General features: G+C 49.0%; 2 protein-coding genes and 1 long non-coding RNA gene across 3 annotated transcripts; 2 read left to right on the forward strand and 1 right to left on the reverse strand.

Moving 5' to 3' along the window:
- Nucleotides 1-2,710: 2,710 nt before the first annotated feature.
- On the forward strand, nucleotides 2,711-10,622 carry LOC135817197 (uncharacterized). Its single transcript, XM_065330326.1, has 3 exons — nucleotides 2,711-3,336; nucleotides 6,646-7,509; nucleotides 8,197-10,622. The coding sequence occupies exons 1-3, from the start codon at nucleotides 3,297-3,299 to the stop codon at nucleotides 9,369-9,371; spliced, it is 2,079 nt and encodes a 692-aa protein (XP_065186398.1). The 5' UTR covers nucleotides 2,711-3,296; the 3' UTR covers nucleotides 9,372-10,622.
- Nucleotides 10,623-12,487: 1,865 nt separating this feature from the next.
- On the forward strand, nucleotides 12,488-18,990 carry LOC135817198 (uncharacterized). The gene is made up of 3 exons (XM_065330328.1): nucleotides 12,488-14,519; nucleotides 14,743-14,849; nucleotides 15,520-18,990. Exons 1-3 carry the CDS (start codon nucleotides 14,434-14,436, stop codon nucleotides 18,441-18,443), a joined length of 3,117 nt encoding a protein of 1,038 aa, XP_065186400.1. The 5' UTR covers nucleotides 12,488-14,433; the 3' UTR covers nucleotides 18,444-18,990.
- On the reverse strand, nucleotides 15,170-17,791 carry LOC135817199 (uncharacterized). The gene is made up of 3 exons (XR_010553517.1): nucleotides 17,697-17,791; nucleotides 16,584-16,635; nucleotides 15,170-15,252 (listed from the first exon to the last, which is right to left on the reverse strand). It is a non-coding gene; the product is annotated as an uncharacterized LOC135817199 (long non-coding RNA).
- Nucleotides 18,991-24,214: the final 5,224 nt, after the last annotated feature.

Consider the following 24,214-nt stretch of genomic DNA (forward strand, 5'->3'; position numbering starts at 1 on the left):
TCCGCTTGCCGCATATGCACACGTGCTGGAAGGCTGAGCGCTCCGCTGCTGTTGGTCTATGAGCCACCCTTGAACAGCGATGCCTTCCCCGTCCCCGGACACCGCGAAAGCAGCGACCACACCTGTCACAATGCGCGGCACAACATCCCTCCGCCGGTGCCGACGCTCCGGTAGTTCCAGGTGGCACTGCGGCATCCACCGTTGAGGCACACACATGCCGGACCAAGCCACCGCGGCTTCTCAGCCACCGCCCACACCGCCCGCACTGACTGGCGCCCCGCTGCTCAGACACAGGCCGCGCACGCTCCTCCAGACACTTATGCCGAGCCATGTCTCCTTTCCGTGCAAAATCCCGTCCGCATACCGTACATACCACTCGGGGCGGAGGCTCAGGCACATTGTCAGGCTCTTGGTAGGTGCTGCGCCACTCCGCGCGAGACTCACATGCAACATCATACCATGATGCCTCCACGCCACGGGCACGTAGATCTCGGACAGCACAGTCCTTCCATCTGCGGCGTGGGCCATGTGCTGGGCGACGCTGCAAGAAGGAGCCAAACAGTACCTGTTTTGGGATGCGGTTGTCCGGCATCCGCGCCACATGCCCCAACCACTCCAACCGCCGATGTGCAATTTTGTCTTTAATCGTCTCGGAGTCTCCCCAGCGCACCAGTAGCTCTTCATTGGTGATGTGTTCGTCCCACATCCGGCTTCGAGAGACCCCGAGGATGGATCGGATGCACCTCATGCTGAAGGTTGAGAGCTTCTGCAGGTCATGCTGAAGGGGCGTCCAGCACTCAGAGCCATACAACAGCAGGGACAGAACGCAAGCATTGAAGTTCTGTTCTGTCTGTATTACACACAGTGACACACACACACACACGCACACACACACACAGACCAAACATGCAAACAAACAGGAGAGATGGGGTGACATCAGCGCTATACATGTACATCACACAACATTGCAGACACATTTACGGAAGGTAGACCTAACTAAACTACTTGATATTCTCTATTGTAAACGTTGGCATTGTGCCAGGCCTCGCGTGTATGTGCATTTACATGATTGTACAGTATATCTGAGAATAGTGTAGCGCCACTCGATCAGAGTAACGTTAGATTAAAAATCACGGTTGGCTTGACACACAGTCAGACTGAGTAGTTTTCAGCATCCGTATTAACGCCACCACACTGCAAATAAAAGATCTAAGGCGCAGATGCAGCTCCTACTAAAGCGATGGGAGGTGAGTAGATCAGCCCACCAGCAGACTAAGACCGAAAATCCCACTCACTGCATCCATGTTTCCCTCGTGCCAGGCCACGATTTCAGCATGGCTTCAAAAAATCCTTCCGCTTCCAAGCAGGAGATGAACCTCGTACTTGTGGTAGAGTCTTGTAGGCCTTGACAGATTATGCTAATATTTTCGTGAAATTATGCTTTTCGCATTGCTGAAAAAATTGCAGACTTATGCTATTTTTATACTAAAAGTTATCATATTATGCCGCATTATGCTCGCATATGCTGCTAATGTATATGATGGTTCTGTGCAAAATAACAGGCGAATTATTTTTGTAGAGGGCGTTGTACTGTAGTAGCAAAAGTTCCGCACCGTCCGACCTAGCTACATGTATGACCGTCACTGATTGTAGTGGATGGGACATGTAATCAAGGGAATCGTAAACCTACGACTTCCTGGTGCATCTACTTGTACTTGTACTTGAAGAACATGTACAACTGTATGGAATTTGATGCGAACAGGCGGATTATTCCAATTTATGCGATTCGTATGCAATTTGCCTCGAATTATGCGATTATTCGATTTTGGTAGGAATTATGCGAAAAATTATGCTAGCATAATCTGTCAAGGCCTAGAGTCTACCACCCACTGTTTCTCAATCATGGTCTTGGACCATCCCACTAAGCCTGCCTGCGTTAGATAAGCACTACTAAAAATATGCGTGACTTCAAACCACTATTCACAAAGGCAACGAGCATTTATCGTCGGGGTAACCAAGGTCTGAGTAGTAAGCTCGTTGTCATTGCCTGCCATCACTCGGCATCAGTGTCAACTGTCATGCTAGCTACCAAGAGTACATCACACTCCTGCCTGCTGGGATTATGTACCGTCTAGTCTAGGACTTGGTTCTACATGTACGTTCAACTAACGTTACTTCAAGTACTACTACTAGTACTAGTCCTCTCTTTTCACAAGAAAAAAACGCGCCAGTGAATGTTACGTTTTAGTACGTGCACAGACACATAACGCTATCGGTGCACGCCACAGCATGCGCATGTATTATGTGCCCGCACTACTACTAGTACTAGTATTATACGACTTGTACGAGTACTTGATAGTGCATGCTCTCCGCGTTTCATGTCGATAATCGTGATCTCACGCCATGATCATACTGTCATGTAGATCCTACGCCCATATACACACTGGAACCTGGGCAGCATGCTGGGTGATACTTCACCTTGCGGTTCACAACTGCTCTTAGCTTTGACATGGAGCTGAGTGCTGTTAGTGTCAGCATCCCACATGATGCAACCGTGCTACTTCCAGATCAGGCAGTGCTGATAATGCGCTCGCACTTAGGCACACCACGCGACTACAGGAGTGTGTGTCACGGCACGCGAGCAAGTGCTGGATATAGCACTTCAGCAGTTACGCGGCGCTGCCACAAAACGCCGATATCGCCTCTCTGTTGGATCACATGCAGCTCGTTGCTGTCGAGGTAGTATTGCTGTATTATTTTGTGCGTTCTCGCTCTCTGCCCGGGTCGAGTGCGGGCGACATTGGTTGAGCTAGAACTAATAAGAAGTGTAGGCTCGTTACAGTGCAATCCGTGCAGCAAATGTTGGAGCGTTCGAGCAAAGCAAGTAATAGTTAGTTCTATCTTGTCGGCTCGTGAATAGAAGGGTTAGTGAACATTGAAAGTGCCAGCATATCAGGCTTGTACAGACGGTAGTTATTAGTGGTGGTACACGTGTACCAGGAATTCTTTACCCGCCTGCCGTGCTTGTGGAGCGGAAGTCATTCTTGATAGAAGCTGCTTCTTACAAGTAACATTAGTTACAGTGGCGTGGAAGTCTGTCAAAGTCTCTTTTTTCCATCCCCGACCCTCTTTGCGCAGAGGACTTGACCAGGTAGCTGGTTTTCGTCTGTTCCCAACTCTCACATCCCATTACTGCTTACATGCATAGTGCACATCGTGCAGCACACTGATTTCGTCCAAGAGGTGTGCACAGAATTCTCCGACACAGCCAAGCAGACTGCAGATACGCGGTCGCAATGTCGTTCGGTTGTCTGTCGGCCTTCTCCAAGCGTCGCAGTAAGTACACACAAAAATGATAGTCGTTTCGCGGTACTGAACCTTTCCTCTTCCTCAACTAACTACTTGTGCTCACTAACATGTGCATTTCCCATTGAGTAGCAATACTGATAATTGTTTTGTCGCTGCCCCTGTACTGTCTCGGTCTTCGTATTACTTCTACAGCTGACACGCATTCATTCCTTTGACCTTGAACACAATAGTGGAATAAGGGCTGCACTAAGTCTTGTAGGTTATGGTTTTGTAGGGACTAAAAACAGAACGTCTCCGTCCAAAAACCTGAAAATAATTCTGTTATCTGCTTCTATCCCGTTTTGGGGGTGGTGTTCTTTGAACTTCGCCGCTGTACTTGCTGTGAAACATGCGCTGGCGGGATGCGTCGAGTGATTCTTCGTAAGCGCGTCACTGAGTCCTAAACTAGGCTAAAGTCGTAAAGACGCTCCGTTCCCTGTAACTGGAAGTAATAATTATTATTAGTTGGAACCCCTACTGACTGTTGTAGCGTGCCATGTACGTGTGTTGTGTGTATGTGATCGGGAGTACTACCAGTACTACTACTAGACGTCTACATTATGTCCATGTACATGTTCTGTTGCTGTTACGAATAACATTCTGCATGGAGTCGCGTGTTGGTGGTCCCCGGCTTGGGTAGATCATATAGAGCTTCTCCTACTTTTGTAGCGTGATCATGAGGCGAAGTGTGCTGCAGCTGCATGCACTCTGCTGACTGTGCATGTGTTGCAGCTCTGTTTCGCCTTGTGAGGACTTGACCCCGCTGCCTGGTGCGTGTGTAAAGTGGCTTGCTGATCATCATGGTCATTATCTTGCCCTGCGATCTCAGAGTACCTCTTCCACCTTGGCTCAAGCTGTCAAAAACACCTTTGTCAAACCTTCTAGATAAGATTCAGGCCATAGCACCATGCTAGAACAGTCAGTAGAAGCCTTGTGGAAGATGGTTCCTCTACCATCATCTACTGTAGATCTAGGCCGTGGTGGGGGCCCACTTGTTAGTTGTGTATGTAAAGCTACTAAAGGTCTTTGGTAGTCAGAGACAATTATGGATATACCATGCAGAACCCTGGGAGTGCATGTCTCGTGTAGCTGAGTTACTTCTCTTTCCCGTTTCTCTATTGTTCTGTTCTTCGCTGTATACAAGTAGATCTACGAGCTACCCCGCATTGTGTTCGTGTGTATTCTGATGCCCACCTAGTGTCCTGCCCTGAGCTGTGCACAATGCCCTCGTTGAAGTACAAACGAGATGCTGAGTCTGTTCGATGAGCCGTGTATGCGTGTGTGGCATGTGTTCGCACTTAAATTTGAGTTTGACCTCGTTTCGAGAAAGAACTAGTAGTAGTACCGGTAATACTTTTGGAAACCTTTTTTTGAAGAAAAAAACCAGCTGAGATACTACTACTGTGCAGCATACAGCTGTTCTGGTACATGGTGTGATATCAAGACAGTGGTAAGGATTTGTTTCCTTATTGTATTAGACGCTCTGGAGCTTTGTGGTTGTCGTCTCCATCGCATGCGGAAGCTAGCTCGTGTCGAGTAGAGCGTCTTTGCTGGTTACATGCTTGGACAGCAGTATCGCGGATATCCTGGGTAGAAGAGCACTCGCAGTTCGTGTAGGTGTTCACGTTAACGTTCGCAGGTATCTGCAATGCTTCGCTTCACCTGGCGTCGAGCGTCGACCCCGGCGGAACAACCGGTCGTCAGGTGAAGGTTGATGGGTGAATGATTTGCACCACTCCATGACTGTTGCAGAACACTATACGACGGAAACGGGAGTTTATGCTCGCCGCCATGCCAAGCGATCGTCTCCTTACCGCGAACAAGACACACGACATTGTGGACAGGTCGGCGAGCTGGGCACAATGCGGCACTGCTCCGTGCTATAGTACGAATACTCACAATGCAGTCGTGTACTGTAGTAGCGTGAATAGGAAGTTCTGTTACATGACCGTGCTCGGCTAGCTAACGGTGAAACTTCAACTCGTGAGTCAAGTGTTTTCCCCGGTCGACAGCAAACGCGAGAGCGCAATAAATTACTTGTGTTTATACTAAGTTGTAACTTGTAAGGTCAGGCGTGTATCCTGGTAGTCCTGGGAGGTAGTGCGCTAAAGCCATGTCAGTTCTAGCAGGAAAAGACAAACTCCTTCACGCGCTCCTGGACGTCACGCGAAGGCGTAGGCAGGGCAAAGACTGTAAAGTGTTCTGCACACGAAGGTCATCATCGATACATGTGCTACTTCGAACTAAACAAACATTGGTTGGTCGTAGACCTCTATGTAGTTGTAGCCTCTATTGGCGCAGTAAACTGCTGAATGACGCGTAGTACAGTACTCTTACATGACACTGCAGGTCTCAGGCATTTGTGTGATGACGTGTCTGTGTGTAAAATTGGATCTTATAGTAGCTATTAGTACTTATTATGATTGGAACTAAAACACTGAGACTGAGAGTGCCAAGTGTTACAACACTAGCCATGATTACAACAAAGCTGTGAATCTGTGCTGCACCTTAGGCAGCTAACCGCTCGCACACATGTACGCACGCACACACACACACACACACGCATGCATGCACGTGCACACACACACACACACACACACACACACACACACACACACACACACACACACACACACCACACACACACACACACACACACACACACACACACACACACACACACACACACACACACACACACACACACACACACTGAATGTGTCTGCCTGCCTGGGCAGATGCAAGTCTCATTATACGACAGACTGAGATACAATTAACAAATGCTGTACCTTGAGCCGCAACTCTGGATTCTGGAATGCCAAGCCGCCAAGGAAGATTCATGCACATGCACATTGCATGTAACCATGTGTGTGTGTGCGTGCGTATGTGTGTGTGGTGTGTACGTGCATGTGTGTGGGTGTGTTTGTGTGTAACACACCATAGTTTCTCTTGTTCTTTAAAAATGTTTCTGTGTGTGCCGCTGACGTCCACCTGCAGAGCATGGGACTTGGATAGGGCAAATACTTTGAGTATTACTAGCACATGTACTTGAAGTACAGTTCTGGCCAGAGAAATCCAACCTCATGAATAAAGTAGCGCTCCGTTCGAGTGCACAGAACAGTGTTTGTAGTGCTAGGGCTGCGTAGCGCCCGTTGTTATTCATGGGGTTGGATTTCTCTGGCCAGGGTGGAATACATCATCATGCAAGACTTCTTGCAGCACAATATTAAGACTTTTAAAGTAGCTGTATTTATGCCGGTGTGCTTCTCTTGGCTGACTTGTTTTTTGTGTGCGCAGTTGATGTTATCGATCCACCGATGACTCCCTCCATCCACTCGCATGCTCCCTGTGAGAATGTCGGCATGCAGGGACAGCAGTCACAGCAGCAGAGGGTGGCCGCTGCCGCCGCCACTGCTCAACACCACCGCCGTCACGGTGCTCTCCCAACCTGCCCGCGTCCCTCCCAGTCGTCCAGTCTTCAAAGGAAAGGCACCACCGTGTCCATGTCCAGCATGCCTGCAGCCGTTCCCACGACGATGAGCAGCAGTGTCACTGGCAATGGCAGTGTCAGCAGCTTGTCATCGCTCACCGAGATTGTGCAGGTCGTGCAAGCGTTCTGCGGCGAGGCAGGCGATGAGCTCACTGTGCGGGCGGGCCAGCGACTGCGTGTGCTCTACGTAGAGGGCAGTTGGACATACGCCAGCACACTCTACAACATCCCTGGCATTGTGGAATCGTGTGGCTTTGTACCCACCGAGTACTGTCAGCGGATTGATCAGTGTGCTGTTAGTCTGCCTGACGGGCGACGAGCGAGTGGAACGTCCGCCAAGTTGTCCACTGCTGGCTGGCAAGCTTACAATGCGGACCGCAGTGAAGCGGCGGCCACTGAGGCAAGTCTGTCTCGCCACGACTCTGAAGAGTTCGCTGACTACGTGGTGCTGCGCTCGCCTACAACCACTGAGCTGAGCAGCGTCACAGGGGGATTCCCCTACGCCGCCACGCTCCTGTACAATTTCAGTGACGATGCTGTGGACCACGCCAGCGTACGCCGTGGAGAGACGGTGGCTGTCTTAGGCACAGATCCAAAGAGTCCTGATTGGAGTAGGGTCCAAAGAAGAAATGGCCAGCAAGGGTTTGTTCCAACCTGCTTTCTTCAACAATGTAAGTACCAAGTTGTAAAGTTAAACATGAGTTTAATGTACATGTAACTTCTGTACATACCTCCCTTCTGTGGTCCTGTTTACATACCTCCCTTCTGTGGTCCTGTTTGCATACCTCCCTTCTGTGGTCCTGTTTCGGACGTTGAGTCTCGTCTGTAGGTCATATGTCACGTACATTCATTGTACATGCATTACACGTTATGTAGTCCATGTCTACCCAGTTGATCTTCGCCTCATTCGAGCAGATGCGACCTCAACACAACAGCATGCTAAGCGTGATTTAAGTACACAGTTTGGTTCTCACACCGTACACATCTAGCTGCACTCTACCTACCCGGTATTTCATGGTTTATTTCAGTGACCATCGTAGTGTAAGTTGCACTGACTGTAGTGTAAGTTGCACTGACTTCTTTCTCAGTGAACTACCAGTGTTTAAAATGCGACGAGTACTCCAGAAAATATGACGGTACATTCCGATGGATTTTGAGTGCCTGGCTGGCAATACCGATTGAGGAGAACATAGATCTGATTGTGTATGTACTAGGGAAATCGTCATTACCATTTACTGCTCAAGGTTCTGCAGTTTGTTGATCATACTGTGCTTCTGAAGTCGATGTGAAGTCCTGAATGTACGCATAATACTTTCTGTGTGTGTATGTGTGCTCGTATCGTATGTGTACGTGTGCAGGCAAGAGTGGAGCTCTGCTGTCCAATCAAAGTGAGGGTAGCGGTGGCGGCTGCAATGTCAGTAGATCGGATGACACCAGCTCGTGCAGCACGGTGACCTCGCATCGGTGCGCAGCACAGGGTAGCGGGCAATGCTCGGACGGCATCATCCGCTATCAGACCGCCGTGCCCCGACAACAGCAGCAGCAGCACAGTGTTGAGCACTGGGTGGAGAGCACGGCTAAGTACACGTCCCAGGATCTATCGCCGGGCCACTCCACGGCCAGCTCCGATAGTGGTTACGCGGCGATCGGGAGAGGAGCCGTCCAGCAGCGCATTGCCACTCCGCAATCGGCCACCCCAACCAGTATGCATGGGCGGTCACCATGTCCATCAGCCGCTGCCAGTCGGGCATCGCCACCTACGCCAGCAGCAGCAGCTCAGCAAAGTGGCGGTGATGGGCCAGGTGTGCATGACTCCGGCACCTCCATGTCCAGTGGGCATCGCACTGCCGTGTTACGCAGCAGTCAGGCATCACCACCGGGCAAACAACGGAATAGCTCGCCACAGGAAGCAATGCACTGTCTGCCAACCAGCTCCAATGACAGCGGCAGTTATGTGGACGAACCGTCCGATCTGCCCCCTCCGCCTGATGCCATTCTTCACGATAGGCGCGGTTATTCCTCGGACCGGCGACCTCCAAGTCAAAGAAAGCTGGCACAGCGTCGCCCTCTAGGTCCGCAAGAAGCCAAGCAGGAGGCTCTGGTGAGTAAGCTGGCAGACCAGCTCGTGCAGCTTGCCGCTAGAGGATCACAGTCACCAGACGTACCACCACCACTGGCAGTGCAAAAACGCCGTCAGCCACCTCCCATCGCTCCGAAACCTTCGACCAAGGGCCGGAAATCGCCCGCTAGTGACAACGCTTCTCCCCAGCCCGTCCAGAGCGACGGCAAAACCGATGATGGCGATTGCAAGGACTCTTGCCTGTTGGTGGTGAGTCGGTTTATGGCCGACAGTCCCAACAAGCTGTCGGTGGAGAAAGGTGACGTGGTGTACGGGAATGTGGAGCTGGCGCACGAGTCTCGTGGCTGGGTGTGGGTGTACTCGCCTCGCCATGATCAGCACGGCTTTATTCCAGTCGTCTACACGCAACCGTGCAACGCCGACGGTGTTGGCGGTGTTGTCACCGAGATCTAGACCATGTCAACAACCCAGCGTTCTACAACTGCGTGGACTAGCGCCAAAGCCCACGGTCGAATGCAGTGCAGTTGTTTGCAGCGTTAATGCACTGCACTGTGCTCAGATTGGACCGCAGCTGCAGTGTTCTGTACTGAACTACCTCACTCGCGTTTAGTCTCCTGATTCTAAATTTATGATCTGGTCGCCTGTTCCGATCCTCGCCAACTTGTGCCCTGGTCAGCATGCACCCGTCGAGCCCAGGACCAAATGGTGGACCGCTGTCTGCACCTGGCATGAAATTGCATTCAATGATGTTGAACACTGTCTACAAGATCATCGCAAATAACTATCCTATGCTGGCGGTGGTCCAGTCCAGATTACCTACCTCCAGAGTACTTTTTTAAAGCTTGACAACTAATTCTAATGATCTATCACTGGACCGAAACCGGAATTGCCCGATTGCCACTCACTACATGCCCCTCTGCTAAGTCCTCCTGACACACTTGACACTTGTTTCACACTTGCTTCTTAGTACCCATCAAATAACGTGTGCTTTCATCAGCCAGTTGTGGAGCATTGCGATCAGTTCTGCGTGTGTCAACCTGGAAAACGTCATGACACGTACACACCACCGGGCGCTGCACTAGCGGTGCTCAATGTGCAACTTTAGATCTCTCTCTCTCTCCCCCCCCCCCAGCTGGCATTTTCGGCAATGCTCGTGTCTGCCTGTGTCTGGTCTCTGCCACGTGTACACACTGCTCAATTGCATGTTCACCTTTTCAAGTAAAACAAAAATTTACCGTCATGTTTGCGATCAGCTGCAGTCAGTCTCATGTATGGAGACTTTGCTGTGCGCTTCAAAAGCCTGCTGCTGCTGCTGCTGCTTAGTCCTCACACTGGTGATTCCAGTTAGCTGTGCCTGGACTTCCCATTGTGTGTCTGCATTAGTGGCACGGCTTTGGCTCAGGACTGCATGCACGCACTACGTACTTTGGAAATATCTTGCTGAATCAGTGCCGCTACCAAGCCTCTATAAAAGATTATTTCCCTTTTTGTTCAGTTTGATAACATGACTTATATATATATGCCGTCCATGATCATTCGGGCACGGTTCTTTGCTCTCCGCTTCTTGTTGTATTTCTCTCCCCGTTTCTTCCGCTTCCCTCAATTTTGTTGTTAGCTTTGTCTTTTTTTGGGTTTCAAAGTTGAAAACGGACTTCGTTGGAGGCCCGTGTGCTTTGTCAGAAATGTTGTATCCACTGTGACGTAGGGGATGATGATCCATGCGTGAGTGATCACGTGAGTGAGCGTGTGTCTGTGTGCGTGCGGTCAGGTATGTGTGTAAATTACTGGTAAAAGTACCCAATCTCTGGACAGACACAATGAATCTATGTAGCGGTGCATTTGGAAAACAAGAGTGCAATCTCCTCAGTCCGCACTGCGAATACCTTTATATTCCACCACCAAAATTACATTAATTTGGTGGAATAGTGATTCGCCCTGCTGAGGTACGAAAATTATTGAGGGCTCTTGATCCTTCGAAAGCGTGAGCCAGAGGTCCTGATGCAATTCCGGGCAGAGTCCTCACAGCCAATGCTGAGCACTGGCCTTGCAGTGCCATTCTATTTGCACTTCCGCCAGTGAATGACGTCGGGGATACAACCACAGTCTTGGAACTTAGCAAATATCGTCCCAGTCCACAACTTTAAAAGAAACGGTCCGGGTCAAAGTCAGAACTATCAAACTATCGGCCCATTCCCCTCCTATTCCTCATCTCCAAGACAATGGAAGCAATTCTAATCATGCGTTCACCAACGTTCCCGAAGGAAATAATCTACTATGTACAAACCGCCAGTTTGGTTTTCGCCAAGGTTTAGGGCCTGCTGACCTTCTGACAGGACTGCACCACCAGTGGAGCAAATAGCATCTGCCGGTGGTGCTGTACGCATTGCTGCCGTTGAATTGTCGCCGTCGACATTGCGGGGGCCTTAGATAAAGTCTCCACTGCAGGTGTCCTTTACAAGGCAAAGGCTTAGGGAGTGTCCGGGAACCTCCTCAAGTGGCTCCGCACAGCTACCTGGCGGATAGACGAATCCAATGCATCCAGTCTTCTTTTGAGCAGTACCTGTTCCTGCTCCGCGCATCCCCCTGGTTTCTGATGTCTCGAACGTGTACTTAAAGGGGAAGTTAAGGTGGCAGTCTGGGTTCAGAGGGTCAAAAAACAAAGTTTCGATTTTCTGTATTTTTTCACTGGCAGCGTCTTGTGTATGGTCCAAAGGGTTTATCCTGAAAATGTGAGCGTAATCGGGTGCTTCCTTCCGGAGATATAGCCGCGCAAAGTCTGCACAATTGTTTTTGAAATACTGAAATATCAGCAAATTTCTACAAAATTTAGGTTTGCACACTATTCCGATTTTTACCGTCAATCTTTGAGCGATTTCATTAAAATTTTCTGGAGCGACTCCTGGTACTCCTCTGCGCTGCAGACTGACAGCCGCGCACGATCTTTGTCACCATGGCAACCAAGATAACTTTTGCGCATGCGCAAATTCAAAAAATTCAAATTTCGACTCTCATGATCTCAGCTGATCGCTCTGCTGTTGAAACTAGTTACTTTTGGAGTAATTGTTTTGGAGTAATTGTTTCTTGGAGCTAACCCCTTCGTTGGCTACTATGGGGAAGTCTAGAGCCAAGGGAAAGCCCGGACGATCTAAGAAAAGGAAAAGAACGTTCTATGGAGTGTCTCAGGCGCCGAAGGCTCCCTCTGGTGAAATTTCGCCTGCAAAACAAATTCCTGACTTGCCACTGTCTGATGACGACCTTGAAGTGTCAGCAGAAGCCACGTCTTCAAACAGCGATAGTGATGGAAGTGGCGGTGAAGTCGACAGCAGTTCCTCCGACAGTGACTTGGATGAAGAGTGTGAGGAAGGGGCGCATGGATTTCGCCTGATTGATCTCGAGTGCCTTCAGCAGCTTTTGTCAGCTGCAGTTTGTTGCAGTGGCTGTAATGGCGCAGTCACGATCAGCGAATCGCAACGGGGAGGCCTTGCATCATGCCTGGAGCTTTCCTGTGTTAACTGCGGCGACATAGCAAGCGAATTTATGTCCAAGAAGTTCAATCGGGTCTGGGAGGTGAACAGACGAGCAGTATTCGGAATGCGACTGATTGGCCGTGGACGTCAATCAATGGTAAAGCTGGCGGGTGCACTGAATATGCCATCACCTATGAGTCGGTCGACATTTTACAGCCATGCTAAAGGCCTGCATTCCGCGTCCAAGAGCGTCGCTGAGCGTAGCATGACTGAGGCAGCTGAGAAAGCAGTGTCCGCAGCAGATGGGGGTAGCGATATCGCTGCTTCCTATGACGGTACCTGGATGCGCCGAGGATTCGCATCGCTCTTCGGAGCCTTCACTATAATTGCATATGATGTCGGCAAAGTGGTGGACTGCGAAGTGCTTTCAAAGTTTTGCCACAAGTGCACGCACTTGGCGTCTAGAAAAGAGAAGGGAGAGCTAACCAAAGATGACTATGATCGACAGATTGCCGAACACGATTGCTCAGTCAACACCACTGTATCAGCTCCTGCCATGGAGAGTGCAGCCGCCAAGACTCTGTGGGCCAGGTCCTTTGAGAGCCGCAAGCTGAGGTACACCACCTACATTGGTGATGGAGATACCAAGAGTTTTAAGGCTGTGCGTGACGCTTGTCCGTATGGGCCCGAGGTGCCTGTAGTCAAGGAGGAATGTGTCGGCCACGTTCAAAAACGCATCGGTACCAGCCTAAGAAAGCTGAAGAAAAACCTTGCGGGCAAGAAGCTTGCTGATGGGCGCACTATAGGCGGACGTGGTCGCCTCACGGATGCCATGATCGACAAGCTGCAAGCCTACTATGGCATGGCTGTGCGGAACAACAGCGGAGACTTGCAAGCCATGGCCAGGGCCATATGGGCATCCCTCATGCATCGTGCATCCAGCGACAGTAAACCTCAGCACCAGTATTGTCCGCCTGGAATTAACAGCTGGTGTAGATGGCAGCAGCAACAGGCAGGTGGTGATGTCTACGCCCACCACAATATCCTGCCAGAGGCAGTATGGAAGGAACTGAAGCCGGTCTACATTCGGTTGTCCGACCGGAGTTTGCTCGAGCGCTGCCAGAAGGGTGCTACGCAGAATCGCAACGAAGCGTTCAATGGACTCGTGTGGCAGTTGTGTCCAAAGACAGGCTTTGCATCCGCTCCCACTGTCCAGATGTGCGTCTACCTGGCCGTGGCCTGGTTCAATGATGGAGGTGTGGCAGTGAAACGCGTTCTGGACGAGATGGGCCTCCCTACTGGACACCATACGACACGTCTCATCAAGCTGCTAGACCGTGAGAGACAGGCACATGCTGCCAGAAAGAAGTCAGAAGAAGGGAAGAGGTCACGAAAGAAGCGAAGGAGGATCAGGAAAGGCATCCAGGATGAGCAGCAAGAGGAAGAAGGTTTGACATATGAAGCTGGTGGCTTCGACTAAGTTCTAGTAAGTTCTAGTTGGACAGACATACCTCCATCTGTACTTGCACAGAGCACTTTTTTTCTCCATTTTCCACTGAGTCGCGTACCTCTTAGACAGCGTAGCGAAGAACCTGTAAGTCACAGACCCCATAAACCATACATTTTTGGAAACTGTGAGCATTTATCAAGGTGCTAAGTGTCATGGATTTTTATATTTGTCTAGTAGCTTTGAGTAAAGTGCTACTGATCGAGGACCTAAATTTTGCGCGATTGCATGATTTTTGTTTGACAGCTTGAGTACTTTGTTCTGAATATGATTTCAAAATTCCGCTCCACTTAGCACCTAGGTATATGTGAAGGAAATCCTGTGGAGCACTCAGTTTCTACCAGGGAGTAGTAAAATACAGGGAGGTGACACGCCACTAATCGTGATTTTTGATGGTTGCCTCGCGATTGTTTTTTATTTTTTAGCAAAAAAACCATTCGTAGAATCCATCTCGAGTATTTGTAAAAGGCCTAATTCCATAAAGAAACCCACACATCTAGAAGAACAGTATTCTTTTGGACGTTCGCATGTACGCACGTCCATGGTCATTGTGGGGAGAACCAACATCACAGAAAAAATTGCCCCTATCGACGATATGGACAAGGAGAACGGCGGTCACTTCCTTGAGTAAGTAATGTGTGTTAGCTTCGATGAGCAAGAGTATAAATTTGGGAGCCGAAAATATCACTAGGACACCACATGATCTACTCTTTTCTTGCCTCAGTTGTGATCAGGTAGTACTTTTCTACCTACCCAACAACGATGAGCATTTCATATTATGGTATGCTGGTAATTTGGACTGAAATGTGATCCTGATTTGGCATTGTTTTGACCTAATGTTGTTCTACAGTACTGGCACTCTTGTTGACAGAGGCTTGCCATATAAGAGGAAAAGAATTGACCAGGATGGTGACCTTCCTCCACAGCGTGTACTGTCGGACATCAGCGCACTCACCAGTAAGCAACGCTTATTTCTTTATGTTTCTGACTCAGCTGATTACACATGCGGAAACACGGCCGAAGTCCCCCCCCCCCCCCCCCGCCCCCCCCCCCTCCCACCACACGCACACACTCGCACATGCGCACACACGGTGGCACAGCACACGAGGAACACAACAAGGGGCGGAGAATGATCATTCCTGAGCTCTTCCGGACTCAAATGACTGTCCAAACCTCGCCCACCCACGCGTGCACACGCGCGCGCACATACAAACACACACAGTCACCCCCCCCCTCCTACATGCATACACACATGCACACTCCCCCCCCCCCCCCCAAACACACACACACACACACATAGAACATGAGGAACACATTCTTCAGGTTAGTTGAGTTGATTCACCAATCCTCGCCGCATTACCTAGGCGAATGACAACAACAACACACGCACACACATGCACACACACACACACACACACACACACACACACTTGCACACACATCATGTACCACACACACATACACACATGCACACACATGCACACACATGCACACACAGTGACACAGTGACACACACACACGGCAAATGTCACTGAATACGTTCATATAAGACCATGTTTCAATTACTTGTATTTTGTATGATTGTTTGGTTCTGCCCCTTTCTTCATTTTTCTGCCACTTGGTTTAGATTCATCTGCAACATCCATGGATATGACGACCAATCCTGGTCACACCCAGCCAGTTGCTGGACAGGGCAGCAACACCGACACATCCAAGCCTATTCTTTGGAGTGGCTCTGAAGCACCGAGTGTGCGTGAAATTACTGTTTACTCCATCCTCATGGAGAAGTTCGGGAATGATAAGCCCTTCCGTGTGCGAAATCCGCAACAGCCACAATTGCAAGAGGCGGTACGAGCCATCAATCTTGTCCTACCTAACGAAGACCGTGTGTCAAGCGAAAGGCTCAGCAAATACTTTCAGCGTGCAACAGCAAGAACACCTGGTGCAGGGTTTGGCAAATACCGTGGTAAGCTGCGCTGGGTGCGATTCAGCTCAGTTTTCAGTACAGTACGTGTCACTCATTCAGCTTGCCTACAGAAAGCACTGCAAGGGTCAATTGCAGACGAGGAGCGGAAATCCTTGCTCATTTGTATTGGTGAATGCGTAGGAGAATGGGACCCTGCATCATCTCCTCCATCACTAAAACAAGCTAATGTTCCCCTCGACTTTGATGGCATTAAAAGGGCAGTGCCGACCAACTTCCGGTGGAGAGTAACACTGGAGAACGGATGCTGTATTATCTGGCACTACAGAACAACAGGTGGTGCTACGGAGCGATCAATAAAGGTTCAACCCAACATGGCATACACAACACACTTTTATGACCACAGCCTTCCACTTCTCAACTCTAATCTTCCTGTCACGCTCACAACAACCGAGCAGCTTACAACTTTGCTAACAGCAGTGCAACACGCAACCATATGTAAAGGGTTGAATTATGAAAAATATGAGCCACTTTTCAAAGCCAGACTTGATGGAAGCACTTTCAGGTCAAAGGATGGGACGGTCAATGCGTATGCTGAAGAGTCATACACAACACAGAGGTGCATTCGAACATCGGGCTGTGCAATTCTAGTTAGTGCCACAGGGATATGCAGCACATGTCGACAGTTTGACGGCAGCCTTCGGAAAGACTTGTCAAGACTTAAGAATCGCACACCTGAATCACGAGCAAGCACTGCGATTACTCACTTAACGAGGGAAGAACTGGTTGACCGCGTGAGGACCAAGCCCGCTCCAAAGTCTGTGCAACGACAGGCCAAACAATTGGAAGAACTCAATAAAAAAAGGGTGACCACAAAGCACAACGGAGAGTATGCCACATTGTTTACGAAACTAGAGCATGGGCTAGACAAGATACAGGCTCAAGCTAACAATCCTCAGTGCAACTGGAAGAACTGCTCGGAATCATTTAGCACAATCGAGGAGTTGCAGAACCACATTTATTTCAATCATACGAAAATAATGGAAACTTCCTGTCAGCTTTTCCCAGCGTACGAGTGTCTGTGGTCAGGCTGCAGCACTAAACCGTATAAAAGCAAAGCGGCTTTTCATGCGCATGTGCGGAAGCACACGGGAGATTCAGGAGACATCTTGTTTAAATATCTACTTGAGGACCAAGCCAGGGCACTCACAGTGCCTGATCATCAGATGCGTTGGCATCCCTGCGTTCTACGATGGTGCCTACATCAGCATGCCCGCTCAGCCGCTGCATACGAAGATATGCGCAGTAGCAGACTCCTTCGACTTCCGTCTGGCCGAACTCTCCTCAGGTACCGTAATTTCAATCACCCGCAGTCGGGATGGAACGATGGCACCTTGGATGAAATGCGGTCTGTTTATGATAAATTTACTGACGCAGGAAAGGGGCAAGTAGACCGGGCCAACACAGGCGGGATCTACTTCGATGAAGTTAAAATAAAAGAAGGCCTAATATGGGACCCGCGAAGCGATGAACTGATTGGGTTCGTCGACTTTGCGGGTGAGCCAAGTGATGTATTGCAAAATTCAATAGCGACCCATGCATTCCAATTTCACTTCCGTTCACTGTTTTCTTCTTTTTATTATCCATGTGCGTATTTTTTAACAAGATCTGTCAAAGCTAGCCACATAGACAGAATGTTTTGGCAAGGAGTTTCCGCGTTATATTCCAGAGGGTTTCATGTTGTGCTGGCTTGTTGCGACGGTGCAGCAACCAACCGTTTGTTTATGAAGATGAACTCAGATGTTGATGATGAAGTACCTTACCGAACAGTCAACCCATACACTGGAGAGCCCATATTTTTTGTGTCAGACCCCACTCACCTGATCAAAAAGTTTCGTAACAACTTATCCAGCAGTGGAACACATCCAAGTTCAACACGACTTTTGACCTACAGAGGAGAACCAATAGTTTGGGCACAGGTACGAGCAGTGTATGTTAGAGACAGCCAACGCCCATTGCGAGCAACACCACTACGTCATGAGCATGTGCACTTAACGGCATTTTCGAAGATGAGGTCCAAGTTGGCATTCAACGTTTTTAGTAGCCATGTCATCAAGGAAATGGTCACATCAGAACCAAACGCCACTGTGGCAGTCAGACAATTTCTCGCCAGAGTACAAGATCTCATTCAAGTGTTCACGTCCCGTGACCGCATACAGTCCAATGACTGTGCTAGTATGCAACTCTTTTCATCTGCATACCAGTGGTTTCGTGAGTGGAAAATTGATTGTATGGCCAGAAACAACCAAAGTATGACCCAAGCCAACAAAGAGTTCATCTCCTCGCAGCTTTTCAAGGATATATCAATTACGTACTATGGCATACATGGCTTAGTAGAGTGGGTAGCTGCAAGTAACATGAATGCAACAGTTAAGCGTTATATACTACTGTACCGTATCAACCAGGATTTCTTAGAGCAATACTTTGGCATGCAGCGCTCTGGAAGTGGATGTAATAACAACATGACTGCGTATGGTTACGGCTACAAGGCGAATTCGCTTGCACAATCCCGTGTGCTTTCCCAGAACCTTGGCACAGCAGCAGTTAACATGCCTCTACCTCAGTAGGTGAGAGAACCTGTCCAATAGTCAGCACAATGACAGCTAACTCGTGTATGATGACCGCATCATACTGCATATTTGCCGCATATTGGCCTGTTTTCGCCCCCGGTAAGTATGCGCATAAGTTTAGAATTTTTTGTCAGCGCTAATCCGTGGGGACAGACTTATACTTATCACTCTTCTGTATCGCCGTCCACTAATTCTTGTGATCCTTGACTGGTCCTATAATGCCCATATCGCAGTAATATCGACTGTTTATATCGACTGTTTATATTGACTCTTCAAGAGAACACTGCTAGTTATGTTGTACATTGTCGTTGTATGCAATCTGATATAGCACAGTATTCCATAGCGTGGTTGGCTGAGTGGTTATCTTCAGTTTTTGAGTGGCTATCTTCAGTTTTTCTTTCTTGCCTGTTAAGCCGTGCAGCGGAATTATTTTACTGTGTTGTTTATTCCAATCGTTTCCTTTCATCTGTGTGTGCCTTCTGATGTGCTGTGTGCTGTCAACCTCGGATAAGAATGGCTGCGCTCTCATTATTCCATCAGAAGCATTCTGGTATTTACTGCTCGAGTCGGGTTTACGTTGTTTCCCTGTGTTTGCGTGAAAAGGTCGAAGAAGAACAACACCTATCGAAAGGTGTGTGTTGTATGAGTGTCTACAGTGACATTATTAGCACGTCGGTGCCGCACTCACACGGGCACAGACGGACACACACACACACACACACACACCTGCAGACACAAATGTACGTAGATGTGGTGAATGGCAATCTTACCTATCTGTTCAGCAAAGAGGGATTTGACTCGCTCTTGAAGAGCGCCTTTGTTGCCTGCACGAGACAGGGGGCTGAGACTAAGTATACTCTGCAGTTCCTTCACACTCAGATCACCAATGACCTTTGCTTTATCGAGCTCTGGCACGCTGTTAATAGCTGATCGAACCGCATTAAGGTCTTTTCTGCCAATCGCTGCCCGCACGGCTACAACATTCCGGCTGACTGCTTCTTTCTGGCGCGAGGATGACGTTGGTGGGCGTAAACCAGCACGCAGAGCAATTGACGTAGTTGATGGTGCGAGGTGATTTTCACGGATTATTTGTTTTTGCTTGCTCTTCACAAACATCGTCACGATGCGCTGTAGGAGATCTTTGCCGCTGTCATCTCCAACAATAGCAGAATACTGTTGAAGAACAGTGGCATCGGCCAGAAGTAGCTGCTTGACTTCTTGTGGAGCTGACTTTCCAGCAGTAAGAAGCGCAGTTTGGAGGTGTTCCTCGCACAGCTTGTGCAGGCGAATAAACAGAGGCAAGCAATGCTCGCTCAGGGAAAACAGATGCCTGCTGAACGCTGCGGTGCTCGCTAGGTCCTCATCACTACTAGCACTGGACGAGTCTGATGTCGAATCACCACCATAGACATGTTTGGATGCAAGGATATCACATCCAAAATTTGGGATAAGACTCAGAAGAGCATGCTTTGGCTCTTTCTCCCGTAGAAGCTGTTTCCGAACAGCAACAATACACCAGCCGGAATGATATCGTACCGATGCGTTGGCTGCACGATCCATTACGTCGGAAGCTAGTCGGGCTGACCTCGTATCTGCCAGACGTGGTGTTGTTGCTACACTTGTGCTACCATCAATCACACTGTCAACGAGTTGAGCAAGCAGTGATGATTGCACTTGTCTCTCTATGGCACAACACAAAAAAAGAATGAAGCACAGTGAAAAGTATAGGCAGTTAGCGTAACAGAGTAGTGCAGTCCAGGCGTGCATCATAGTGGAGTGGGTGAAGGGAATATAAAGTTAAGCAATTTTGCTCATTCAACCCAGCAGTTTCGCTTAGCTTTCTTCGAGTTATCATTTATCCTGAAGTTCCCCTCTGACAAGAAGTCAGTCAAGGCTTTCCCCACACAAAGCAAAGTAACTTACTTCTGTCCTGATCCAGTTCCACAAAATGAGGCGACACAGTCTGGAGGAAGTGTGCCCATGCAATGCCTAGGGAAGGAGGCACACCTCTCCGCAAACGGGACAGCTCTACACGCTGTGCGTGAGTAGACTGTTGTTGTTGTACACGATGCCGTCCTTCCTCGAGCAGAATGCGGACGGGCGCAGTGCTCCTGCCAGCGTCGACAGCAATATCTGCTGCCACGGATGCATCAGCCTTCTGGTGCAGCAGCAAACTCTTGTTTTTACTTGTAGCTGAACACAGTAGATAGATACATACACACTGCGATTACCTTCAGTGAATGAATGCTACTTTCCTCTCTTCTGTGAGAAAATAATAATTATTCCCATAGCTATGCAGAAGACGTTGCTTCAGTAAAAATAATAATTATTCCCATAGCTATGCAGAAGACGTTGCTTCAGTAACGTCTGGCGCTAGCCAGGGTCCACACAGCTTTAATTTGGTGTTTGTGTGTTTGTGTCACGCCTGGCGCTATCCCGTATCTGTCCCGTACCGTACCGTACCATCAAACACAGCTGGCCAAATACAGCTGGCCGCACTATTCAAATAGGGCTTTCAAACGCAAGATCATAACGTGAAGCAACTTGGAAGAATGAGTATCAATGCGAAGTGTATGGGGGAATGCATGTAGGGCGATAGTGCGGGTTCGAATCCCAGGTAATGCGTGAAAAAATAGAAGAATTGAAAAAATTATAACATCCCTATTCTTTTTTTGCAGTCATCAAGACTCGAAACGGGGACCCTCGCTTGTAGCCAGCGATGCTCTAACCACTGAGCTATGTTGTAGCCGTCATCCCAACAGAGACCGTTCAACATTCTCTTCAGACTTCGTAACTCACACTTCCTGTGAATCCACACAGGCGGGTGGGACGCATGCGCAGCCCTCACTGTAAACCAGGGAGTAGTAACTAGTCCCTGCTGTAAACCAAACTATAAACCACAATACATGTATTGACACAAGAGAGAGAGATTGGAAGCAGTGTCGCAAATAATATTAGCAACACCTCTCGCGTACAAGTAGTAGAAAGTAATTCAGCGTTCTTTCCCCTTCCGTCTTGTGGACACCTTCAGCACGATGTACTAGCTGCTTATACCGATTTCTCCTCGTGTGTCGAGGACACACAGTTTCACAGTTTCTTCCAGTTTGTCTTGACCGCTGCTTGTCGGCATCTGGAAAGTTCTTCCAGGGTCTTCATGGACACACTGAGCTTATTCAGCGGAGCAACCAGACGTCACCTGTGGCCATTGTCAACTTTGGCCGCCCACGAGGCGCTTTGTTGCCCTTGTCAAAATAGCCGCTCATGGCTTCTTGCGGTGGCGTGTCCGTGTCCATCCGTAGCACATGAGAAAATAATTAAAAAAACAATAAGGAAGTTGTCGATGCCATAGAGATATTTCTTACCTTCCGCCCACGTCAGGATATCTTCACAACGGATCGACTGCAACCCAAGCGGAGGAGTTGTATCCTCCTGCTCTGCAGGACTTTCCTCCATATCACAGTCAGAGCACTCGTCTGGAGGCTCAATATCCATCGCTATCGAAGAAGCCATACTAGTATAACTACAACAAGTACAAGCGTGAAACGCGAGAGGAGAAAGATGACAGTAAACTCTCCAACTTGCAAGGGAGACAACATAAAAATAGCAGTGACAACCAGTAACAACCAGGTCAGAAAAGTAATCAAAGAACTACTTACTGAAAAATCTACATGATCCGGAAAGATCGAAAGTCCAAAGTCCAACCATGCTAGCTCACGATCACAGGCTTTTTGGAGCAGCTGGATCGCGCGACTCGCACTCGTCCAGTGTCCTAAAAAGTATAATAATCAGGCAGTCAGTAGTAAAAATACTACAACCAACTCCCTCGTATCAACAAGTACTCGAGCGCATACTTTTGGAGGTCGATCCGCGCGCCGAACCGCGGATACATGATTCTGTAACCATGGGCACCAGCTGCCGTTGCGTCATCTTACCCCAATCTCGCCCGCCGGGTGAAAACGGGTGTGAGGCAATCGTCGAACTGGCCGCGGATGCTCGTGTCACCTCCCTGTATTTTACTACTCCCTGGTTTCTACCCAGCTTCTTTCTGCGTTTGCATATTGCGTCTAAGGTATTGGTGGTACGGCATAATCGCAGATTTGACTATTGTGTCTGCGGATTCCCATGTGTGAGCTTGATTTATACTTCATTGGACTTAGTGAAATACACTGGGTATGTGGTCAAGATTTGAGCAAAATTCATCAATTATTATGGAAGTTACGGCTGTGTTCATGCGGTCGGGCCGCGAACCCAGACTGCCACCTTAAGGCAAAAATTAAAATTTCACCAGTTGTAGTCTTCGGGGTGCTGAGTCGAATGGTCTTGGTCCGAGGAAGCTGAGACGCTCCCTTCCTACTTGAATCCCAATCGAACTCGCGCACTTCCACCGAAACTGGGTGACTGCGCCCTACTAGATGGGGATTTGTATGCAAAATGTCACTAAAAGCGCCATTTCGTTCTTATAAAAGCACGGATGACCGCGATTGGCCCATATGTTGTAGTCTTTGGGACGCTGAGTCGACTGGCTTTGGTTCGAAAAGGCTGCGATGCAGCGTTCCTCCTTTATTCCCAATCGAACATGGTTGAACAAGCGGTCACGTGGTCCTGGGTGCCCACTGCCCAAATCACCTGGTCACCACGCCAGCAGGTGACAACTTTCACACCAAGGTTCAACTCGGGTTCAACTCGAGTGACAGGACTGCACCCAAAAAAGGTCAAACAGGCTAGTAAGTTGTACCCTGCAGGCACGGTGACCAGGTGACTGGTGTACGCAGGAGCACGTGACCGCTTCTTCAACCATGTTCGATTGGGAATAAAGGAGGAACGCCGCATCGCAGCCTTTTCGGACCAAAACCAGTCGACTCAGCGTCCAAAAGACTACAACATATGGGCCAATCGCGGTCATCCGTGCTTTTATAAGAACGAAATGGCGCTTTTAGTGACATTTTGCATACAAATCCCCATCTAGTAGGGCGCAGTCACCCAGTTTCGGTGGAAGTGCGCGAGTTCGATTGGGATTCAAGTAGGAAGGGAGCGTCTCAGCTTCCTCGGACCACGACCATTCGACTCAGCACCCCAAAGACTACAACTGGTGAAATTCTAATTTTTGCCTTAACTTCCCCTTTAACTATCTCGATCACCCCTGCTAACGTTATTGCCCCCGCTTGTTTTTCATGATCCATTGCTTCTTGCCTCCCCGGTTAATTATTTCCAACTAGCTGTTTCTGGCTAGTATCAGTTCTATCACTCTATCAATCGTCTTTATTGGCGTCACGCCATCGTGGAATACAAGAATAATAATAATAATCCAGGCCGTTGTAGGTTGCCAAATCTCACCTGGATTCAGAATCAGCTCAGGTGTGCCGCTGGGGAGCATATTAGGTCCCACTCTGTTGATCCTTTATGTCAATGACACGGAGGATCACCTCCCAGCAATGTACATCCCAGCCCGCCATACAACGTTACGTTACATGCATGCAGATGACACTACGCTGTATGAGTGCCTCCCGTCCCTGAACGCTCTCAGGTCCAGCGCAGCCCCAGACTGCTGTGGATCATTATCCCCCTCGCAGGCCAGAGCTAGAAGATCACATTCGAGCCGACAAAGGCTTGACGATTTCCCATCAGTGTCAACCCTGACCGATTCCTCCAGCCACTTTCAATGGGGTAGCCATAGGGGAAGTGGAGACTGGAGGAGCTGAAGCTGCTCGGAGTGCTCTTCGATCGGAGCCTTTCCTTCCGCTCCCACATCCAACAAGTTGCAGTCCGTA

Source organism: Sycon ciliatum, chromosome 5, assembly GCF_964019385.1.
Source record: "Sycon ciliatum chromosome 5, ocSycCili1.1, whole genome shotgun sequence".
Lineage (NCBI taxonomy): Eukaryota > Metazoa > Porifera > Calcarea > Leucosolenida > Sycettidae > Sycon > Sycon ciliatum.